Raw genomic sequence first — 18994 nt, 5'->3', positions numbered from 1 at the left:
GCTCTACACCTTGTTATCTAGCATAGAAGGAAGCTTTGTCTAAAGACCTGCTGACAACATGACAGTTTGTGTTCCTCTTCCTCACCCTCTCTCCCCCCCTCCCCCAGACTACACAGGCTGAGGTGCCTTATCTTTGAAGTACACCTAACTTAGTAAGCCTTTCCTTCCATGGTCTGTCCCACCCCACTCCACCCCACATCGTACAGCCCGAACGCCCACTTAGGATACTCAGATTGCATCAGGGTGGTTGGCCAAACACACATGGAGAAAAGGATCTGTGCACCACCTTCTGCTGGTCCTGCGAGTAAGTGCTGAGCTTTCACTGAGCAACTCTCTGTAGGCCTGAGGGCAAACCCAAGTTCCGAGTTGTTTAAACAGCTCACGACCTGGCCCCACTGTTTGTGAGCTGAAGTAGTTGGCTGCCATCATTTGTTTCACTGTATTTAATCAGATTAATCCATTAACCAACAAAACCATCTTGAAACTTGATTTTTGAACGTATATATGCATCCCATATGTCTGAATGCAGCTGGTGCTTCACTGGCATCGAGCTCTCCAAGCACTGATCACATTCCTTTCTCTCTCCTAGTGCCAGCAAGACCTCTGAGTACTGGGGGTGCCAGAGTCAGCCCTGGCACCACATCCTCCCTAACTATTCACAGAGCCAAATGGTGAGGATTGACCACCCCTCAATGCTTTATACCTCTCCAGAGTCCAGGACTCTGAGGCCAATCACAGTGTGTTTCATTCCATGCCAATTGAGATCAGCATGAATATTCTTGCATTTTGGAAACTCGTTTATCTGGACTTTCAGGATACTGCTCCCCTGATTAATCCTTCGCCAACTGCCCACCCCTGAGCTAGCGCCTAACACTGGCTAACTCTTTGCCTAATAAGTTTCCCAACATTGAATACAGGAAGAAGGGACCATTCAGGCATGTTCGGCCATTAAGGAAGATTAATGCTGATGAGTGATCAAACCCCATCAGCCTGCCTTTGCTACATATCCTGTAATAGCTTGGGTTAACAAAGCTCGATCAGTCTCACATTTGAAATTACAAATTAACTCATTGTCACTTGCTGAAGAGAGTTCCAACTTGTGCCAACTTTTGTGTGTTGGTCCAAGTGTTGGCTGGTGCTCAAACTGTGTCATTTAGAATGCCCCATTCAGTAGAAATAGTTACCAACTAACAGTTTGAGATTGCATGGTGCAGCCCACATGTCATTTAAATTGTAAGGGAGGAGGAAATGAATACACCCTGTTCACAGCCGATTACACAGTAAGATGATGAAGACCTTGGAGGGTGGAGAAATCCTTTCATGTAGTACAACCTCATATCAATGCACTGATTCTCTGAGGTGTTGGCTTCAACTAAAATAAGGCTTTTAAAGCACAGATTGACTTTTTGATCAAGCGATTGCTTTTGTTTTAAGAATTCTGTTGCATAACAATGGCAATTTTCCTTTCACCAAATACCACACCCGAAGCCTGAAAATTTACTCCTAGCCAGTAAATGCAAAGGAGCCGCTGTGAAGCTCGCTGACTTCGGTTTGGCCATTGAAGTTCAAGGGGAACAACAAGCATGGTTTGGTGAGTGATGCTGCTCCATTTACTACAGTTTTTTCCAGCCATTTGGTGTGTATGTCCCTGTTTTGCTGCGGTCTTGCTAAAGATTGCTTTCATCGATTACCAGATGTCAAGCAAACTTGGTGTTGAAAGCGAAGTTCTCATACTCATCCAATCCTATGTTCTGTGTAGTGAGCTTGTGTTATGACGACGGTTAAAATGGAAACTGCCTGTTCAAAGTTTGAAAATGCTGGGTTATGCATAGGAAAAGAGGCCAAAAATGCCTTTATTTCCTTGGGCCTATTCCAAATGTACCTTGTCCAGGTGTTAACGAGTCCGAAGTAAACATTCGCCATATCAACAGATCCCAGTGAAACTTCTCTTATTGCTGCCAAATGTGTACCATCTGTCTTCACTCTCTGTCCTCTGCTGTGATGTCAGTTCTCATTCCATCCATATCATGTGTCACTTGTTAGTTTCAACTTTTCTTGCCAATCTACAGAAAGAGAGCTTTCTGGTCTCTCGCTCACTTTGCCAAAATGTCTGCTGATAATCCTTGTAAGTTTCAAATCTCCCTACCTTGTACCTCCTAGTTGTGTACCCTGCTGGATGCTCACTCACTGGTTCTGAGAACTCCACAACTCCAGTCAAGTTCCAACTCGACTCTTGGCTTTTTGTGTTGCTGGCACATCTCTTTTTATTTCTCCTTTTTATTTATTCACTCATGGGACATGGGTTTTGCAGACTGGCCAGCATTTTATTGCCCATCCTGAGTTGCCCTTGAGAAGGTGGTAGCGAGCTGCCCCTTGAATTACTGCAGTCCACATGATGTAGGTTGACCTACAGTTTCCCTCAGGGAGAGAATTCCAGGATTTTGACCCAGCGGTGATGAAGAAATGACGATAGATTTCCAAGTCAGGATAATGAGTGGCTTGCAAGTGGTGATGTTCCCATGTATGTCTTGTCCTTGTCGTTCTAGCTGGAAGTGTTTGTGGGTTTGAAAACTGCTGTCTCTTGGGTGATAGATCAGCCTTGGCCTCAGTAATAACATCGTGTTTAACCTCGTGTCAAAAATCATGGATCCAAATCCTACTCCAGGTCCGACTTACACGTCACAAGTATTTATTGACCCAAAAAATTTTGAGACATCCTGAGGATGTGCAACGTGCACGATAAACCCTTGTTCTTTTTACTGGTAGTTGAGTTGGGTATGCTAACAGCGGTTGGACTATCCAAGCCACCCTTTACCTTCAGAATACCATCTGTGCATCACAATATCTCATCACATCCATATGGGTTATGAATAAGCTGCAACAGCCCTAATACAGTTCCTCTGGGTCAAGAGCAGAAATTGGATTGAAGATCCAAAACCACAAATTGCCCCTCATAATTTTCAGCCAGTTTTTGATCTGGTGAGTGGACTGTCATAAAAACCCAAGGCTTTAATCTTGTAGACACACTTTTTAGGCCATATAAAAAGGTGAACATCTACCATATTTCTCTCACTTATTGTCTTGCTGAATTATTTTGAAAAAAGAACAATGAAATTAACAAGATAAGGAGCTCCTTTTGAAGCTATGTCCTTAACATGTCATTCTGTGGTGGGTAATTATTGGAAGTCCAAAGGTTTCAGTTAGCCTCTTGCCTTTTATTGACATCAAACCAATGGATTTGGAGTTAGCTGGATTTGTCTTAGCCTCTAGTTTTAAAGAACTGATCGACATTAGCTTCCTTCCAGGAACAATTCTAGACTCAAGTCAGCCATTCATTGTTTGGGCAAGGGGCTGATAACATCTTTCCTCCCCAAGAACCCTTAGATGCATATCATATGGGCAGGCTGCCCAAAATGTCTTGAGGTTTTTAATTGTCTGTAGAAAAGAAGCAGTTAATTTCTGTGTTAATGTGTTCATTTTCAGAATTCAATGAGGATACTAACAATGGAGTATAGTTTTCAGTCATGCCAAGCCAATCACACTACTTGACCTTGATTCATGGTGCACTGATGTCAAGCTTTACTGTATTAGTTAACAGAGACCTGTGTGATAAATGCAAAAGATAGTTTGAGGGTTGTATGACTGAGATCTGCAAAAATTCAATTGAATTCAACATGGCAGCCTCTTGACAAGATTTGTCGATGTTCGTGTTTCATTTATTTTGCTCCATTTCTCTGTGCAGAGGTTTGGTGCAGGTCCAAGTGGGCACTTGCCAACCCCCTCTGTAGTTTGTCCTCTCAAAGTTGTGCAGGCAATAGACTAATGTGATGTTAAGTTTTCTCTTTGAGAACAGAAGTGAATGAACAGTTCACACTGCTCCTGCGCTTGTCCTAATACCATGGGACCTGGAGCGAGGTGCTTGTGAAACAGGAAAGCAAGGAGGGAAAACAGCAGCGCATACCCAGGTGTTGTGCTCTCCCAACAGTCTTTCTTCTTCAAACACAACGCTCCCATATCTAATCTTGGAAAAACCTAATCCTGTTATTGCTGCATAGCCTCGTTCCTGTCTTTTAGTTCCACCTCCTTCAACCTCTCTTCCTACTTGTGTTTTCCACTCAACTCAAAACTCTGCTAGCTTCAGTAGAAGAGCCATCATTCTCAATTTCTGGAACACTCTATAAGCATCAATAGCTCTGTTAACTTAAAAGGCTAACAGATGTGGCCTTGGTTCTCTGCACCCAATGCACTAATCACTGTCACTTATTTTCACTTCTGTGAACTGCTTCAGGAAACCGTAGCATGAGTTTAATCAGCCCAGACTCCCATCTAAAAGATGTTACCCTTGATATTGCTGTGCTGGGACGTCTCTCTTGAGTTGGGGTTCCATTCCATGAGGTAGGGCTCGATTGAACAACAATTTTCAAAATTCAAAGTACTCCTGTTGAACCTTAAGTGACACTTGAACACCATGAGCTGGTTGTGTCGCTCGGTGGACTCGGTTAAAATAACACAAAATGCATCAGTGAATCAATTTAAATAATTTTTTCTCTTTCCAATGATATAAAAATGAGACAGCGAGGAATTATAATGGTTTAAAATTAAGCTCAGTCTTGATTTAGTTTATTTTTAAAGAAAGAGCCAGGTTCTCCCCCAGAGGGGTGTTGATTTTTTGGACAGGGAAAGGATCAAGAAGGGAAAGGTGGAAACTGGTGTTTGTGCTAAAAGAAATATTTGGATTAAACTCTCATAAATCTTTGACGGTCTTTGGCTGCCCAATTCAGTCTGTTAAACTCAGCATGCCAAACCTCTCGTGTTCCTTTTCAACACCTCAAAACACTCTTCCCCTCTTAAAGCCTTCCCATTTCATAAAAGATCAAGGCTTTTAAAAACCCAAACCTGGCACCAACTTAGAAATCCATAAGAAGTAGGAGCAAATGTAGGCCACTCGGCCCCAGTGAGTCTGCTTCATCATTCGGTGAAATCATGGCTTATCTGATCATCCTCAAGCTAACTTTCTTGCCTTATCCTCATAACCTTTCGCCCCCTTACTGATTAAAAGTCTGTCCTCAGCCTTAAATTACTTAACTTTACAGCCTCCACAACCCTCTGCAGTCAAAAATTTCACAGATTAACTACTCTTTGAGAGAAGAAGATCCTCCTCATCTGTGTCTTAAATGGGCACCCCCTTATTGTGAGATGATGTCTTCTAATCCTATATTCTCCCACAAGAGGAAACAACCTCTCTGCATCAAACATTCCCTCAAAATCTTACATGTTTCAATCAGGGCTCCTCTGATTCTTCTAAACTCCAATGAGCACAGGTCCAAACTTCTCAACCTGTTTCCACTGCCATATTTTGTTAGGCAAAGGGACCAAAACTGTTCGCAGTATTTCAGACATAGTCTGACTAATGCCTTAAGTAGTTTTAGCAAGACCTCACAATTTTTAGACTCTGTCCCCTTTGAGAAAATGCCTTCCCTCTTACCTGCTGAACCTTCTCTGTCACCTTTTCATGATTCATTCGCAAGGACCTCAAATCCATTTGTGCTGCAGCTTTGTGCATTCTTGTCCCATTTAAACAAAATTCAGTTCTAACCTTTGTGTCGAATGCATAACCTCACATTTTCCCACATTATATTCCATCTGCTCAGTTTTCGCCCACTCACATTACTTTTCTCTATCCCTCTGCACAATCTTTTTGTTGTTGTCATTGCTGATCTCCCCACCTAATTTTGTATCTTTCACATACTTGGTGACAGTGGCATTCCCTGTCCTTATCCAAATCATCAGTATGTGTTGCAAGTATATACTGCACTGATCCCAGTGCAGTTCACTCTTGACACGTTGCTATCTGAATATGTCCCCCCTTATCCCAACTCTCTCTTAAGTCAGGCAATGCTTTGTCCATGCTAATTTCCTCCCCTCAATACTTTCTAAATAGTCTAATGAGCAATACCTTAGCAAACAACTTTTCAGATAATTTATTTGGTTTTCTTAACTGTTCTTTCTGCCGTTGTTCATTGTGTCACTGTGTTTGGTCATGATGGATGTTGGCTTTTTCAGTTGGAAGAAACAAAAGGTTCATGTGCAAATGATTTTGTTGGCTTTGAAGAGCTCAACAGCCTAAACTCATAAGACTCTGCACAAGCAAATCTGAACTGAAAGGCACACAGCCAAAATAGTTGATCAATTACAAGCCCATGCTCCCTAAGACCAGGCAGCTTCGTAGTTAATGCAAAAACAAATGTGCAAGCACTGGCATCACTCACATGTGACCATGGGGAATCTAATATTGCATGAGCTGTGTGAACTAGAATCTTGCTGGCATCAGTCCTGGTGTGATGTACCCCAACATAGTGTCTGGCAAACCACAGCTTACCATAGTACTGAGAACAGAAGGGAAGAGGTTTTGTTTGTTACTCTTGATCAAACCTGCCTTTGCATCAGTTTCAGAATTGGGTCACTTCATTGATTATGGATTTTGTTTTTTTTTAGCAAACAGTAAACTAATTTGAAATATCAATGTCCAGGTCCAATGAGCAAGAGGAGCTGGGTCAAACCATCATTGGTGTGACATTTTGGAGAGAGATGTGCAAGGGAAAAGAATAGACTGAATCTCTGGGGGTCTCGTGTGATATGTTCTGCCGAACCACAATCCCGTGCAGTCATTTGTACACTAATGTTTATGGAGATTCTGCTGTTTTTCTGTACTCGAGAGACCTAAAAGAAAACCTCTGACTGTATGATCTTTTATCATCTGCAGGCTTTGCAGGCACACCTGGCTACCTGTCTCCCGAAGTCCTTCGAAAAGAAGCCTATGGAAAGCCAGTGGATATCTGGGCATGCGGTGAGTACAAGAGGTGAACTTGGATCTTGACTAATGTCTAAAATTGGCCTTCCCTCGCTGATTAGCATTTGAGGTCAGCCACATGGTTCAGATTGAAGTGTCTTTGGAAGCTTTTCACCGGTGATCTGATGGTTTGGATTATCCCTGGAACCAAAGGAGTTGGGTAGGTGAGGATGTGAAAAGTCACAAGCCAAGTCCAGGCATGATATTGCAAGTGTAGAAACCATGATGTTTCCCATCCCTGGGCGTCATTTACACGTAATTAGTGGGATACATCTCAATTGGTGCATTATGGTCCTTACGGAGTGAGCAAAAAGACTGACCTTGACATCTGCTCACGAGAAGAGAAGACTGATCTCAGCCGGCTGGTCATGCAAGAGGCAGTGGGAACAGATCAGAGATGCTTCCCCTTAGATGAGCAGGGCACTTTTTTTGAACCTGTTCTCATGATACTGTTTCTAGCATGTGAGAAACACAACGGAGATGTGAGAATTGCCACCATAGGTGTGATCCTCCTCATGTTATGAGCAGAGTTAGGTTCCCATTTACAAATCAGAAAGTCTACCATTTATTGGATGGGAGTGCCCTGTGACCATTAATTTTTCATGAAAACTGCTCCATTGGTGTTCATGTTTTTGCCATGACCCCCCTTGAACTGAGCCAGTCTCTCTATTTTTGACAAGAGATGTAAAATAGCCATGGGCATCTCAGGGGCCACGAGGAACATTGAGAGGTAGAAAGTATGGTTTTGCCCATATCCAACAATCTTCTCTCTTCAGTGACCAGTTCTGTCTTCACGTCACCACAGGAGCAGTCAACATACTTCAGGCCTTAACAACGAAAGCTTGACCCTTCTGTCATCCCTCCGTCAGAGCTTTATCTGTGGGAAGCACTTTGTGAGACACAGCTCTTTCCAATTATCTCTCCACAAATGATTTCTTTTAAGCACTGGAATCCAGTAAAACTCCTCCCAATCCAGAAGGGGATGGCAGTCTTTACACAGGTTTAGAGAGTCCAGACCACAGGCGGTTGCATTTGTATGGCACATTTGAGCTCATTACTACCCAAAATGTGCCTTGGATCCCAAGGTTATTAAATCAGCCATGAGATGCAGTATTTCATTTTGGTGGAAGGTGAGGTCAGCATGAATTGGATCCTAATAGGCTTTAGAATTGTACATCTGTTGCAAATGTTGGACCACACACTCCCACACTTGGGTTAAATGTTTTTATGGACCAGATCGAACCCCCTACAAATGTATCAAGGAGGTAGTCTAGACTCTGACTTGCTTATTTAAAGACAAATGTAAGGTTATGTGTTCTACACATAATTCCATTGGTTACACCACTCGTCTTTAAGCAAAACACATTTTATTGTTACCCTACAGTTAAAACACAAGCAAAAGAAAGAAGAATTGGAATAAGTTAACTCTACTGGAAAACTTAAGAAAGTAATAGGTTATTTATCGATTAAACTGTTCCAGTCCAGTGACATCCCATAAACACGTCCTTGACGAAGGCAAAATCAGTAAAACAGATTGTCTGACATGCACAAAAACAAAAGTTGCTGGAAAAGCTCAGTAGGTCTGGCAGCATCTGTGAAGGTAAAAAAGAGTTAACATTTTGGGTCCGATGAGGAAGGGTCACTGGACCCAAAACATGAATTCTGACTTTTTTCTTCACACCTGCTGAGCTTTTCCAGTAACTTCTGTTTTTGTTCCTGATTTACAGTATCCGCAGTTCTTTTATTTTTTTACTCTCTCATGCAGTTCTGACAGCAGAAAGACAAGATCCAGCTTTTAGCTGTTAACAGAGAGAGGGGCTGCACAGTGGCTAGTGGTTAGGACTGCTGCCTCCCAGCACCAGGGCCCTGGATTCAATTCCAGCCTCAGGCTACTGTCTGTGTGGAGTTTGCACATTCTCTCAGGGTGGCACGGTGGCTCAGTGGTTAGCATTGCTGCCTCACAGTGCCAGGGACCCAGGTTCGATTCCACCATCGGGCGACTGTCTGTGTGGAGTTTGCACATTCTCCGTGTCTGCGTGGGTTTCCTCCGGGTGCTCCAGTTTCCTCCCACAGTCCAAAGATGTGCAGGTTAGGGTGGATTGGCCGTGCTAAATCGCCCTGTAGGGATGTGTAGATTAGGTGGGTTATAGGGGGATGGGTCTGGGTGGGATGCTCTGAGGTTCGGTGTGGACTTGTTGGGCCAAAGGGCCTGTTTCTATACTGTATGGATTCTATACAAAAAAAAACAGCTTCCACAACCAGTTTCGAAAACCCCAGCAACAGCTGAGAGCTAAACTAAAACCCTGGTTCTGTGGGAGCTTGACTCCACCCCTTAAGGCTGCTTTTATTGTTGGCACTTTTTATAAACAAAATCCCCAAGGCTGCACAAACAGTTTATTTTATTGGCTTGGCACCTCTGTCTCAAGCTCTCCATTAAAAAAAAGTGATGAAATATATCTGTTGAAGCCATAGTATCGTCTCAGTGTTCACCTTTGGTTTGAAAAATTTATCAAATATGCTGATTGATTGAAATCATTTGCCTGTTTGTGCTTGTTTTTTTTCTTCTTTGTCTTTTGTTGTAGGAGTTATTCTGTACATCTTGCTTGTTGGCTACCCACCTTTCTGGGATGAAGACCAGCACAAGCTCTATCAACAGATCAAGGCTGGTGCTTATGATGTATGTACATGAAAGAAACTGGCTTTGACTAACGTGAGACCAAAATCTTAGGCACTTACTTCAGTCACTCATTTCTCATCACATTGCACTGCTGCCTACTTTTATGACATGGTCCCTGACTTTGGCCATTCCCTCCAAAGGCAAAAGACTATCACATGCCAGAATTGAAAATGACAATGTTAACCCCATGCCACAGACATGGACCCAAATAACTACTGCATAATTTGAACTGGCTATTTGTGCTGCAAAGACCCAAATGGCCTTTGTGTGCCTCCAGCCTGACATAAGGGACAACACATGCTGCCGTCCCAAAAATAAATGTTCATGTTTCTTACTCACATCAGCCCAGAGGTAATCCAGTTTCAGATAGACTTGAGTTTGAGTTTTATCTGAGCACGCTGAAGGGGACCTGTTGTCCCCTGCTTGCATATCTTGCAGTACTGGGATCTGATCAGTTTCTTGGAGCTGTTTTACCTGTCAGCTTCTGCCAAGATATAGGATTCAACGTAGCATGGAGCTGAATTGACAAAGAATGCTTGCTCCAACTGGTGCCTATAACTTCCAGCTCCAATCTATGTGCTGTGTTGACTCCTCAAGTTTTCAACATGTGCACTAATCCTGGCTTGATTAAGCCTGCCACAAGAGGGCCAGTTTTCTCCCTGCTCCCATGTGGATTGTTAATGGACAGTCAGCGCAAAAGGAGGCCAAGATGATCTCTGTCCTCTGCATGGTTAAATGACCAAGTATGGAAATGCAGAAACTCAGTAGAAACTTAATATTTGCCACAAGGAAGATAATGATGGAGCAAGTATTAATTGGCCAGAAATATCTCTTCACTTATTGTTACTGGCAGCCACAGTTTTGGTTCCACTTGATCTGGTGTCATAAAAGTCTCTGAGTCTGCACTCGGAGTTTTCGCAACTTAGTGCAGAGAAATAAATTAAAGCCTCGTAAAATGTCACGAAGCGATGATGTGGAAGTCAAACTTAGAAATGTGACTGGTTGCAAGGGCTGGACTGTACCACAATGAATGAATGTGTTTACAATATGGAACAGAAAGATAACAATTAAAGTAAAGCACTTTTATTTTTTGTATTTCCTGCTGGGATTCCTGCTTGAAGAGTAATTCAAAGTGTAAATCACTATATTCTGAAGCCATTGGTTTTGTCATTTTGATTCTTCTTATGGTAGATTGATTTATTTTGACATTGATAATTATAATAACTGCTATTTATTTTGCACTATTAAAACATTGACATGTCCAAATGCACTTCTTAAGAATCAAACAAAATATGACACTGAGTAGATTTAGAAACTTGAGGGAAGATGACTTAAAAACGTTTCAAACTTGAAAGAATATTCCTGAATGAATGAAGAAAGAGAGGTGGAGAGGTTTTGGGGGGGACAGTGGGATTTCTTTGTTTGGGGCCTTGGCATCTGACGGCATAGCAGATATTGGTTGAGTGATTAAAATTGTGGATGCATAGACATATTGATCAGAGCTCAAAAAGTGAAAATATCTTTGAGGGTGTGGGTCTGTAAGAAATTGCAGACATTGGGAATGGAAAAGCCATGGAAAAACATTGAAACAAGCTTGAGCATTTTGAAATTGAGATATTGCTTAACAAAGTGTTGATCACCCAACAGAGAACTGAATGGGACTTGATGCAATTCTTGAAAATATTTGATAACCATGTTGTTTTGAACGAGAAATTAAACTGTACTCTCTGCTGATCAAAGGAGCAAAACTCCTACCTCCGCTGAATACAAGTAAAGCAAACAAATATGAAAAGAAGTAAGATTTATGATCTTGTAAAAGACACACCATTTCTTGAGAAAGCTCAGTCTTTACCTCTGTTTTTCTGTCATCTCTTAGTTTCCTTCTCCTGAATGGGATACAGTTACTCCAGAGGCCAAGAATCTCATCAACCAGATGCTGACAATTAACCCTGCCAAACGTATTACTGCCACCGAGGCACTGAAACACCCCTGGGTCTGTGTAAGTGTTCACTTAGTGGCATTGTTCAGGAGTGAATGCAACCCTCATCTTTGTATCTAGAAAAGAAAGTTGGACGGACCCGACATGTCAGGATTGTCATTGAGGAGAACGGTAGATTTTAGTCTACCCACGTGTCCTCCCGTCTGTACTTCTCATGTGGGTGGTCTGAATGTAACCCCTCAATCTTAAACAGAGATCAAGTGACTCAGATTGAAAGGGACACGAAAGAGTTGAACTGCTCTGGTCCGATGATGCCCAGTTTACTCTGCAAGCATGTTAATGAAGAAGCTGTTCTGAGACCACCTCTCTGTTTTTTTATGGGCTGGGGAATGAATGGGGAAAAGTGTTTACAGAAAGTGATTTGAAAGATGAGTTCCATCGGTGAAACTAAATTTTTTGTGTGCTTTCAGCAACGATCCACTGTTGCGTCTATGATGCATCGCCAAGAAACTGTGGAGTGTTTGAAGAAATTCAATGCCAGACGAAAACTCAAGGTGAGAAATTCTTCATTTCAATCAGTTTGTAGGGGGCTGTGTCACATTTTCAAGTGCAATGAGGGTATTTTGTATTCCTATTTGTGAATTTGTTGGTGCAATGACATTGATGGTCGCAGATTTCAAAGTGTTCAGATTTGCCGTAGTATACAGTTTTCAGACCACATTATTGATCCATTCACTTAGCCATGAGGTTACCTTCATGAAATCCTGAAATTTGAATGTTTGTATCAAATCACAGACATGAGGGGAGAAAGACCTCAGTGCAGACATCTTCTCACTAGAGCTTGAACCCCTTAAGTCTAGTATATTGTCTTTCAGAAGCTTCCCAATCCACTTGGGTGACAATCATTTAACAGTGCATTAACAAAATGAGCTGCACAAAATGCTGAGAATAATCAGCAGGTTATTCTACTGAAAGAAAGGGAGTTGACCTGAAGTTATAACTTGATTTTACACTCCACAAATACTGGCTGCCCTGCTGAGTATCTTCAGCATTTTTGTATTTTGTTTCAGTTTTCAGGCGTCTGCAGCATTTTGTTGTTGTGATCACCCCGGAAATTGTGGTGATTCTCGTTCTTGGAAATGGAGCACCATAAATTCTCACCTGTTAACCAGTTAAAACAGCAGTAAGTTTCGCTGTTGTCCTCTCCACTCAAATCCCATTGGAGAGCAGTGCTTAGGCCTAAACTTTTTACACATTACACACATGAACTTGAATGAAGGGACCAAAGTTGTGGTTGCTAAATTTGCTAATGACAAAAGCTAGACAGAAAAGTACATTGTGAAAAGCGTATAACAAGGCTCCAAAGATATATGGAGGTAGCAAGAGCTGCAGATGCTGGAGTCAGAGATAACACAGTATAGAGCTGGAGAAGCACAGCCGGGCAGCATCAGAGGAGCAGGAAAGTTGACGTTTCACGTCGGGACCCTTCTTCAGAAAAGAGATATGGATAGTTTTGCAGAGATCTGGCAAATGGAGTTTAATGTGGGAAAATGTGAAATTGCCCATCTTATTAGAAAGAATAATTAAGAAGCTGATCTTCAAAATAATGAGAGGTTCGAAGGTCCTGACAGGCAGAGGGGGATTTGCGAGTCTAAGAGCGTGAAATTAGTTAAAGGAAATTGAATGCAAAAGTAGGGAGTTATGCTTGAGTAATACAAGGCACTAAAGACGATATATGTTTGGACTGTTGTGTAAAGTCGAGTACTGTGATCTCATTGAACCAGGTAGGATTCTGAAGGGACTTGATAGGGTAAATGCTGAGAGCATATTTCCCCTCATGGGAGAGTCTTGGACCAGGAGCATAGTCTCAGAATAAAGGAGTGCCATTGAAGACTGACATAAGAAGGAATTTCTTCTCTGGCAGTTGAGAGTCTTTCGAACTCCTTGCCACAGAGAGCTGTGGGGGCAGAGTCCTTGTGTATGTTTAAGGCTGAGACAGCAAGAACTTGATTAGTAGGGAAATCGGGTGTTATAGAGAAAGGACAGGAAAGTGGACATGAGGTATATCACATCAGCCGTGATCCTGTTGAATGCCAGAGCAAGCTCAAGGGGCCGACTAGCCTACTCCCGTTCCTATTTCTTATGGTTTCATATTGGTCTTGTTATTTAAGGAAGCATCTTGCTATTGATCTTGTTATTGAAGGATGCATTTTGCATTGGAAGCCGTGCAAAGTGAGTTTCCTGGGCTAACACCTCAATGGCTTGTGTCCACTGGAATTTTGAAGAGGTGACTTGATTGAAACCCCTAAACTATTGAGGGATCTTGATGGGATGGGTGTGAAAAGGATGTTCCTGCTTGTGGAACAATCCAGAGTTAGGGCTGTTTGCTCCGAGGGTTGTGAGTCTTTCTCAGCCTCTTCCTCAAAAGGCAGCAGAAGCAGAGTCTTTGACTACTTTTAAGTAAGAACTAGACAAACTGTTGGGGCTCAAGGAACTGAAAGGATGTCAGCTGTAGGCTACAACATGGAATATTCCAATCAGCAATGATCTTCTTGAATGGCAGAGCAGGTTCAAGGGGCTGAGAGGCCTCCTCCTCACATGTATGTTTCTATATGTGGGCATACATTGAATGTTCACAAAGAATTGTCCAACCTGAGAGAGCAAAATTATGCATTCAACAACAAATAGTGAAGCATACCCAGAAAATAAGGTTAAAGTAAGAAAGTTCTGACAAATTCTGAGCTTGTTTTAACAACCCAGAGTAACAGTTTCCATTCCCAAGAAAAATCATGGTGAAGCCAAGCAGGTGTAGCTAAAGAAACAGTTTGTTTTTGGCACTTGGAAACCTGAGTTGTTGGCAAATTACATTTAACTGAACAAAAATACAGATGACTGGAACACTGTACAGTTGTGCACCAGGACTGAAAAGGGAAAGCTTACACTTGTACAGCATTTCTCAAATGCTAAGATTATTCCCTATGCTTTACAGCCATTGCACCACTTCTGAATTCATTGTAACAACATATATACTCAAGCTTTCACAAACAGCAATGATATAAGTGAGAAGATAATCTGTTTCGGTGATCTTATTTGAGGGATAAATATTTGAAATTGTACCTGAAGAAACTGAATTCTCAGCATCAGATATGACCATGGGATGTTTAATGTCCATTACAGAGGGTTAACAATGCTTTCTTCAGATAAGTTCTCAAAAAGCTGATTGTTTTGACAGTATAGCACTTGCACAGTTTGACACGGGAGTGTAAAACTAGATTATGTCGCACAATCTCTGGAATGGGACTTGTGACTGGAAGGTGAGTGTTCTGCCAGTGAGTCAAGAGTGAAATCACATGGCTGTCTGACTACAATTCAAAGTATCACCCTGAGAGCTCAGATTAAAAATAGATAGGTGAAGTTGAATTGCAGAAGTTTGGCACAAAAATCAAAGATTACAATTTGGGGTAAATCCCAGAAGGTCATAAGTGAATTGATTTTTGAAGGTTGTACGTTTCATAGAATTTGACAAAATGCCAAAAATATTTTTCAAAGATACAAACTCATTAGCATGAGTCACATGAAAGAAATGAGAGATTTGTCCAGTTCCTTTGCATATCTGTACAAGGATGTTGTGCATCTGAATTTTCTTGTTTTTTTTAATCAGCATTCATGGAACATGGACGTGACTGGCTGAGCCAGCATTCATTGCTGGTTACCAGTTGCCTTTCATGGTGAGCTATCTTCTTGAACCACTGCCGTCTATATGCTGTTGACCCACAATTCAGAAAGGGAGCCAGTTCCAGGATTTTGACTCAGTAATGGTGATATATTTCCATTTCAGGCTGATGAGTGGCTTGTAGGATGACTGCTCCATGTTTGAACCAAGGCTGTAATGAGGTCAGGAGAAGAGTGACCCTGGTGGAACCCAAAGCAAGTGCTGTTGATGATACCCTCCATCACTTCACTGATGATTAAGAATAGAGTAATGGGGCAGTAATTGACTGGGTTGGATTTGTCCAGCCTTTTGTATACAGGACATACCTGGGCAGTTTTCCATTTGTCGGGTAGATGCCAGTGTTGTAGCTGTAGGAAGAGCTTGTCTAGGGAAGCGACAATTTCTGGAGCTCAAGTCTTCAGTACTATTGCTGGAATATTGACAGGGCCGGTAGACTTTGCAGTATCCAGTTTCTTGATATTACGTGGAGTGAATCGAATTGGCTGAAGATGAGCCTTTAAAGCTGGGGACCACTGGAGGAGGCCGAGATGGACCATCCACCCAGCACTTGTGACTGAAGATTGCTGCGAATGCTTCAGCCTTAGCTTTTGCCTTGGTGTGCTGGGCTTTTCCATCATTGAGGATGGGGATATTTGTGGAGCCTCCTCCAGTGAATTGTTTAATTGTCCACCGCCATTCACGACTGGATGTGGCAGGACTGCAGAGCTTAGATCTGATCCGTTGGTTGTGGGATCGCTTAGCTCTGTCTATCACTTGCTGCTTTTGCTGTTTGGCGTGCAAGTAGTCCTGTTTGGTGGCTTCACCAGGTTGATACCTCATCTTCAGGTATGTCTGGTGCTGCTCCTGGCATGCCCTCCTGAACTCTCAATTGAACCAGGGTTGATCCCCTGGCTTGATGGTAATGGTTGAGTGGAGGATATGCTGGGCCATGAGTTCGCATATTGTGCTGGATTACAATTCAGCTGCTGTTGGTGGCTCCCTCCTTGGTAAAGTACTAAAGTTCTGGGGCCATCTGAAATCCAACCTCCAAGTCTTGCCAAAACATCAACATTGCACAAGATAATTTCACGAAAAAAACAATGACAGAATCAGCCCTGTCAATGCGGCAGAGTCCTCCTTAGGAACATCTGGGGGCTAGTGCCAAAATTCGGAGAGCTGTGTCCCAGACTAGTCTAGCAACAGCCTGACATAGCCATACTCAACGAATCATGCCTTACAGACAATGTCCCAGACACCACCATCACCATCGTTGGAAATGTTCTGTCCCAATGGCAGGACAGACCCAGCAGAGGTGGTGGCACAGTGGTATACAGTCAGGAGGAAGTTGCCCTGAGAGTCCTCACAACATTGACTCCGGATCCCATGAAGTCAGACAGCTTCAGGTTAAACATGGATAGGAAGGCTCCTGCTGGTTACCATGTACCATCCTCCCTCAGCTGATGAATCAAGACTCCTCCATGTTGAACAACACTTGGAGGAAGCACTGAGGCTAGCAAGGGCTCAAAATGTATACTGGGTGGGAGATTTCAATGTCTACCACCAACTGAGTGGGCAGCAGCATGACTGATCGAGCTAAAGGACATAGTTGTGAGACTGGGTCTGCAGCAGGTGATGAGGGAACCAACAAGAGGGAAAAACATACAGCACCTCATCCTTACCAATCTGTCTGCTGCAAATGCATTAATGTGACAAATGCATAACCGTATTGGTAAGAGTCATCACTGTGCAGTCCTTCTGGAGACCAGAGTCCTGTCTTCACAATGAAAATATCCTCCATTGTGTTGTGTGGCAGTATCTCTGTGCTAAATGGGACAGACTTTGAACAGATCTAGCAACTCAAGACTGGGCATCCACGAGGCACTGTGGACCATCAACAGCAGCAGAATTGTACTCCAGCACAATCTGTAACCTCATGGCCCGGCATACCCCCTCTCAACCCTGGTTCAACAGAGAGTCCAAGAAGGGAGGTTACTCTGTTTGCTATTTTCTAGCTGCATGGCTTGTTTATTTAAGAGAGAAATCACTAAAGTGAACATAATTTAAATTGCACATCCTAAAAGGCCATTGCTTGAAGAACTAACCACTTTTAATCAGAACTGACACATCTGTTTCATTGCTGCTCATTCCATGCCCAAGTTGGAGTCAGCTCTGGCTGAAAGTGGGAAACAACTTGCATCTCTTGAGTCGGAAGATTAAGCCTCCTTCCAGACTTGTGAGCGCACAATCTAGGCTGACAGTAGGATACAGTACCAGCGAAATACTGCACTGTTAGGGCTGAAATGTGGTGTTTACTGGACACCAAGGTGATGCAGAGTGAACATATCTGAAGCAGTATTTTCATTGAAGTGCACCAGTTTCATTTGTGATACCCAGGGTGGCACAGGAACGGGCAGACTGTATAAACATAAACAAACACAGCAACAAAATGGATCAGTGAGGGTGGTGGTGAGAATCACATAATGGCAAAATTAATGGCTATTTGAATGTGCGTGGTATTTGGAGCAAAGTAAATGCATTAATAGCATGAATAGAAGTTAATGGGTATGGTTATAGAACCATGGTTACGAGGAGAACAAAGCTGGGCACTAAATATTCATGGCTCACTATCTTTTCAAAAGGATAATCAGGAAAGAAAGCCAAGTTGCAGGTAGATTTGTCAGTACAAGATGGAATAAATACAATGATAAGAAATGCTTTTGGATTGGAAGATGTAGTATCTATTTGGGTGGAGTTAAGAAATGACGAGGGGGAGAAGACAGTTGTGTGAGTAGTCTATCAGCTCCCTCACTGTAGCTCAGACAAAAAAAATGAGGAGATTACAGCGTCACGTAAGAAAGGCAGGACTATATATTCATCTTGGGTGCCTTAAATCTTCATGTAGATTGGGAAAATCAACTTGACAGAGGAACCCATGAGAAATTCATCGAATTTATTTGGGACAGTTTTTGACACATAAGAGTATGTGGTGGATCCAACCAGGGATTGGATTAAGTAATATGTAATGAGGGAGGCTTAATAAATGATGCCAAAGTAAAAGATCCCTTGGAAAACAGTGACCATAACGTGGTCGAATTTAGCATTCATTTTGTGACTTGCATGGAAACAACTGTGCTAAACTTTATTAAGGGTAATTATATTGGACTGAGGCTAGAATGGCTGGAGTAGACTGGGAAGGGTGATTAGCAGAAAAGACAGTTGCGCATTACTGATTTTAATTGTGCCAGTATCAGCAATTGTGCCTTCAGCTGCGCTGGGCCCTCAGCTCTGCAATTCCCTCTCTAAATTTCTCCACTTCTGTATCTTTCTGACCTTTTAAAAGCTAATGCAGATATTTGCAGGAAGTAGACTGCTCGCTAAGATAAGATAGAGGGTTGTGATAAGTGGGCATTTTCAGGATGACACCCTGTAACCAGTGAAGTGCCACAGGGATCAGTGCTAGGCTCACAATTCTTTACAATATATAATAATGACTTTGAGGAATGTGAATGTCCAGTCGCCAAATTTGCAGGTGGCACAAAAAATGGCAAGTCGTGAGAATGACATGAAGAGTCTGCAGAGGGACACAGACCAGTTAAGTTTCTTGGGAAAAACTTGCCACATAGAATATAGTGTGGGGAAATGTGTGTTTCTGCACTTGGGCATGAAGAATAAAAAAGCTGAATATTACTTAAATGGAGAGAAACTGTAGAAAGCAGCGGCACAGATGGAGTTGAAGTCCCTTTGAGGTTCTTTTCACAAGCTACCATCCAAGTTCAGCAGCTAAAAGCAAAGGCAGATGGAACGTTTGCCTTTATT

The 18994-nt window shown here is 42.4% G+C and overlaps 1 protein-coding gene across 1 annotated transcript in view; it reads left to right on the top strand.

The window, feature by feature from the left end:
- LOC109912036 (calcium/calmodulin-dependent protein kinase type II subunit beta-like) overlaps nucleotides 1-18994 on the top strand; it is a 229054-nt gene that overhangs the window by 124115 nt on the left and 85945 nt on the right. The window contains exons 6-10 of the mRNA XM_048618507.1: nucleotides 1449-1591; nucleotides 6764-6847; nucleotides 9433-9527; nucleotides 11404-11526; nucleotides 11937-12020. Of these exons, the coding sequence (XP_048474464.1) occupies nucleotides 1449-1591; nucleotides 6764-6847; nucleotides 9433-9527; nucleotides 11404-11526; nucleotides 11937-12020 (529 nt within the window). The remainder of the gene's footprint in view (nucleotides 1-1448; nucleotides 1592-6763; nucleotides 6848-9432; nucleotides 9528-11403; nucleotides 11527-11936; nucleotides 12021-18994) is intronic.

The sequence above is a fragment of the Rhincodon typus genome, chromosome 40 (assembly GCF_021869965.1).
Source record: "Rhincodon typus isolate 14 chromosome 40, sRhiTyp1.1, whole genome shotgun sequence".
In the NCBI taxonomy this organism is placed as follows: Eukaryota; Metazoa; Chordata; class Chondrichthyes; order Orectolobiformes; family Rhincodontidae; genus Rhincodon; species Rhincodon typus.
This window is presented reverse-complemented; position numbering and strand designations above follow the sequence as displayed.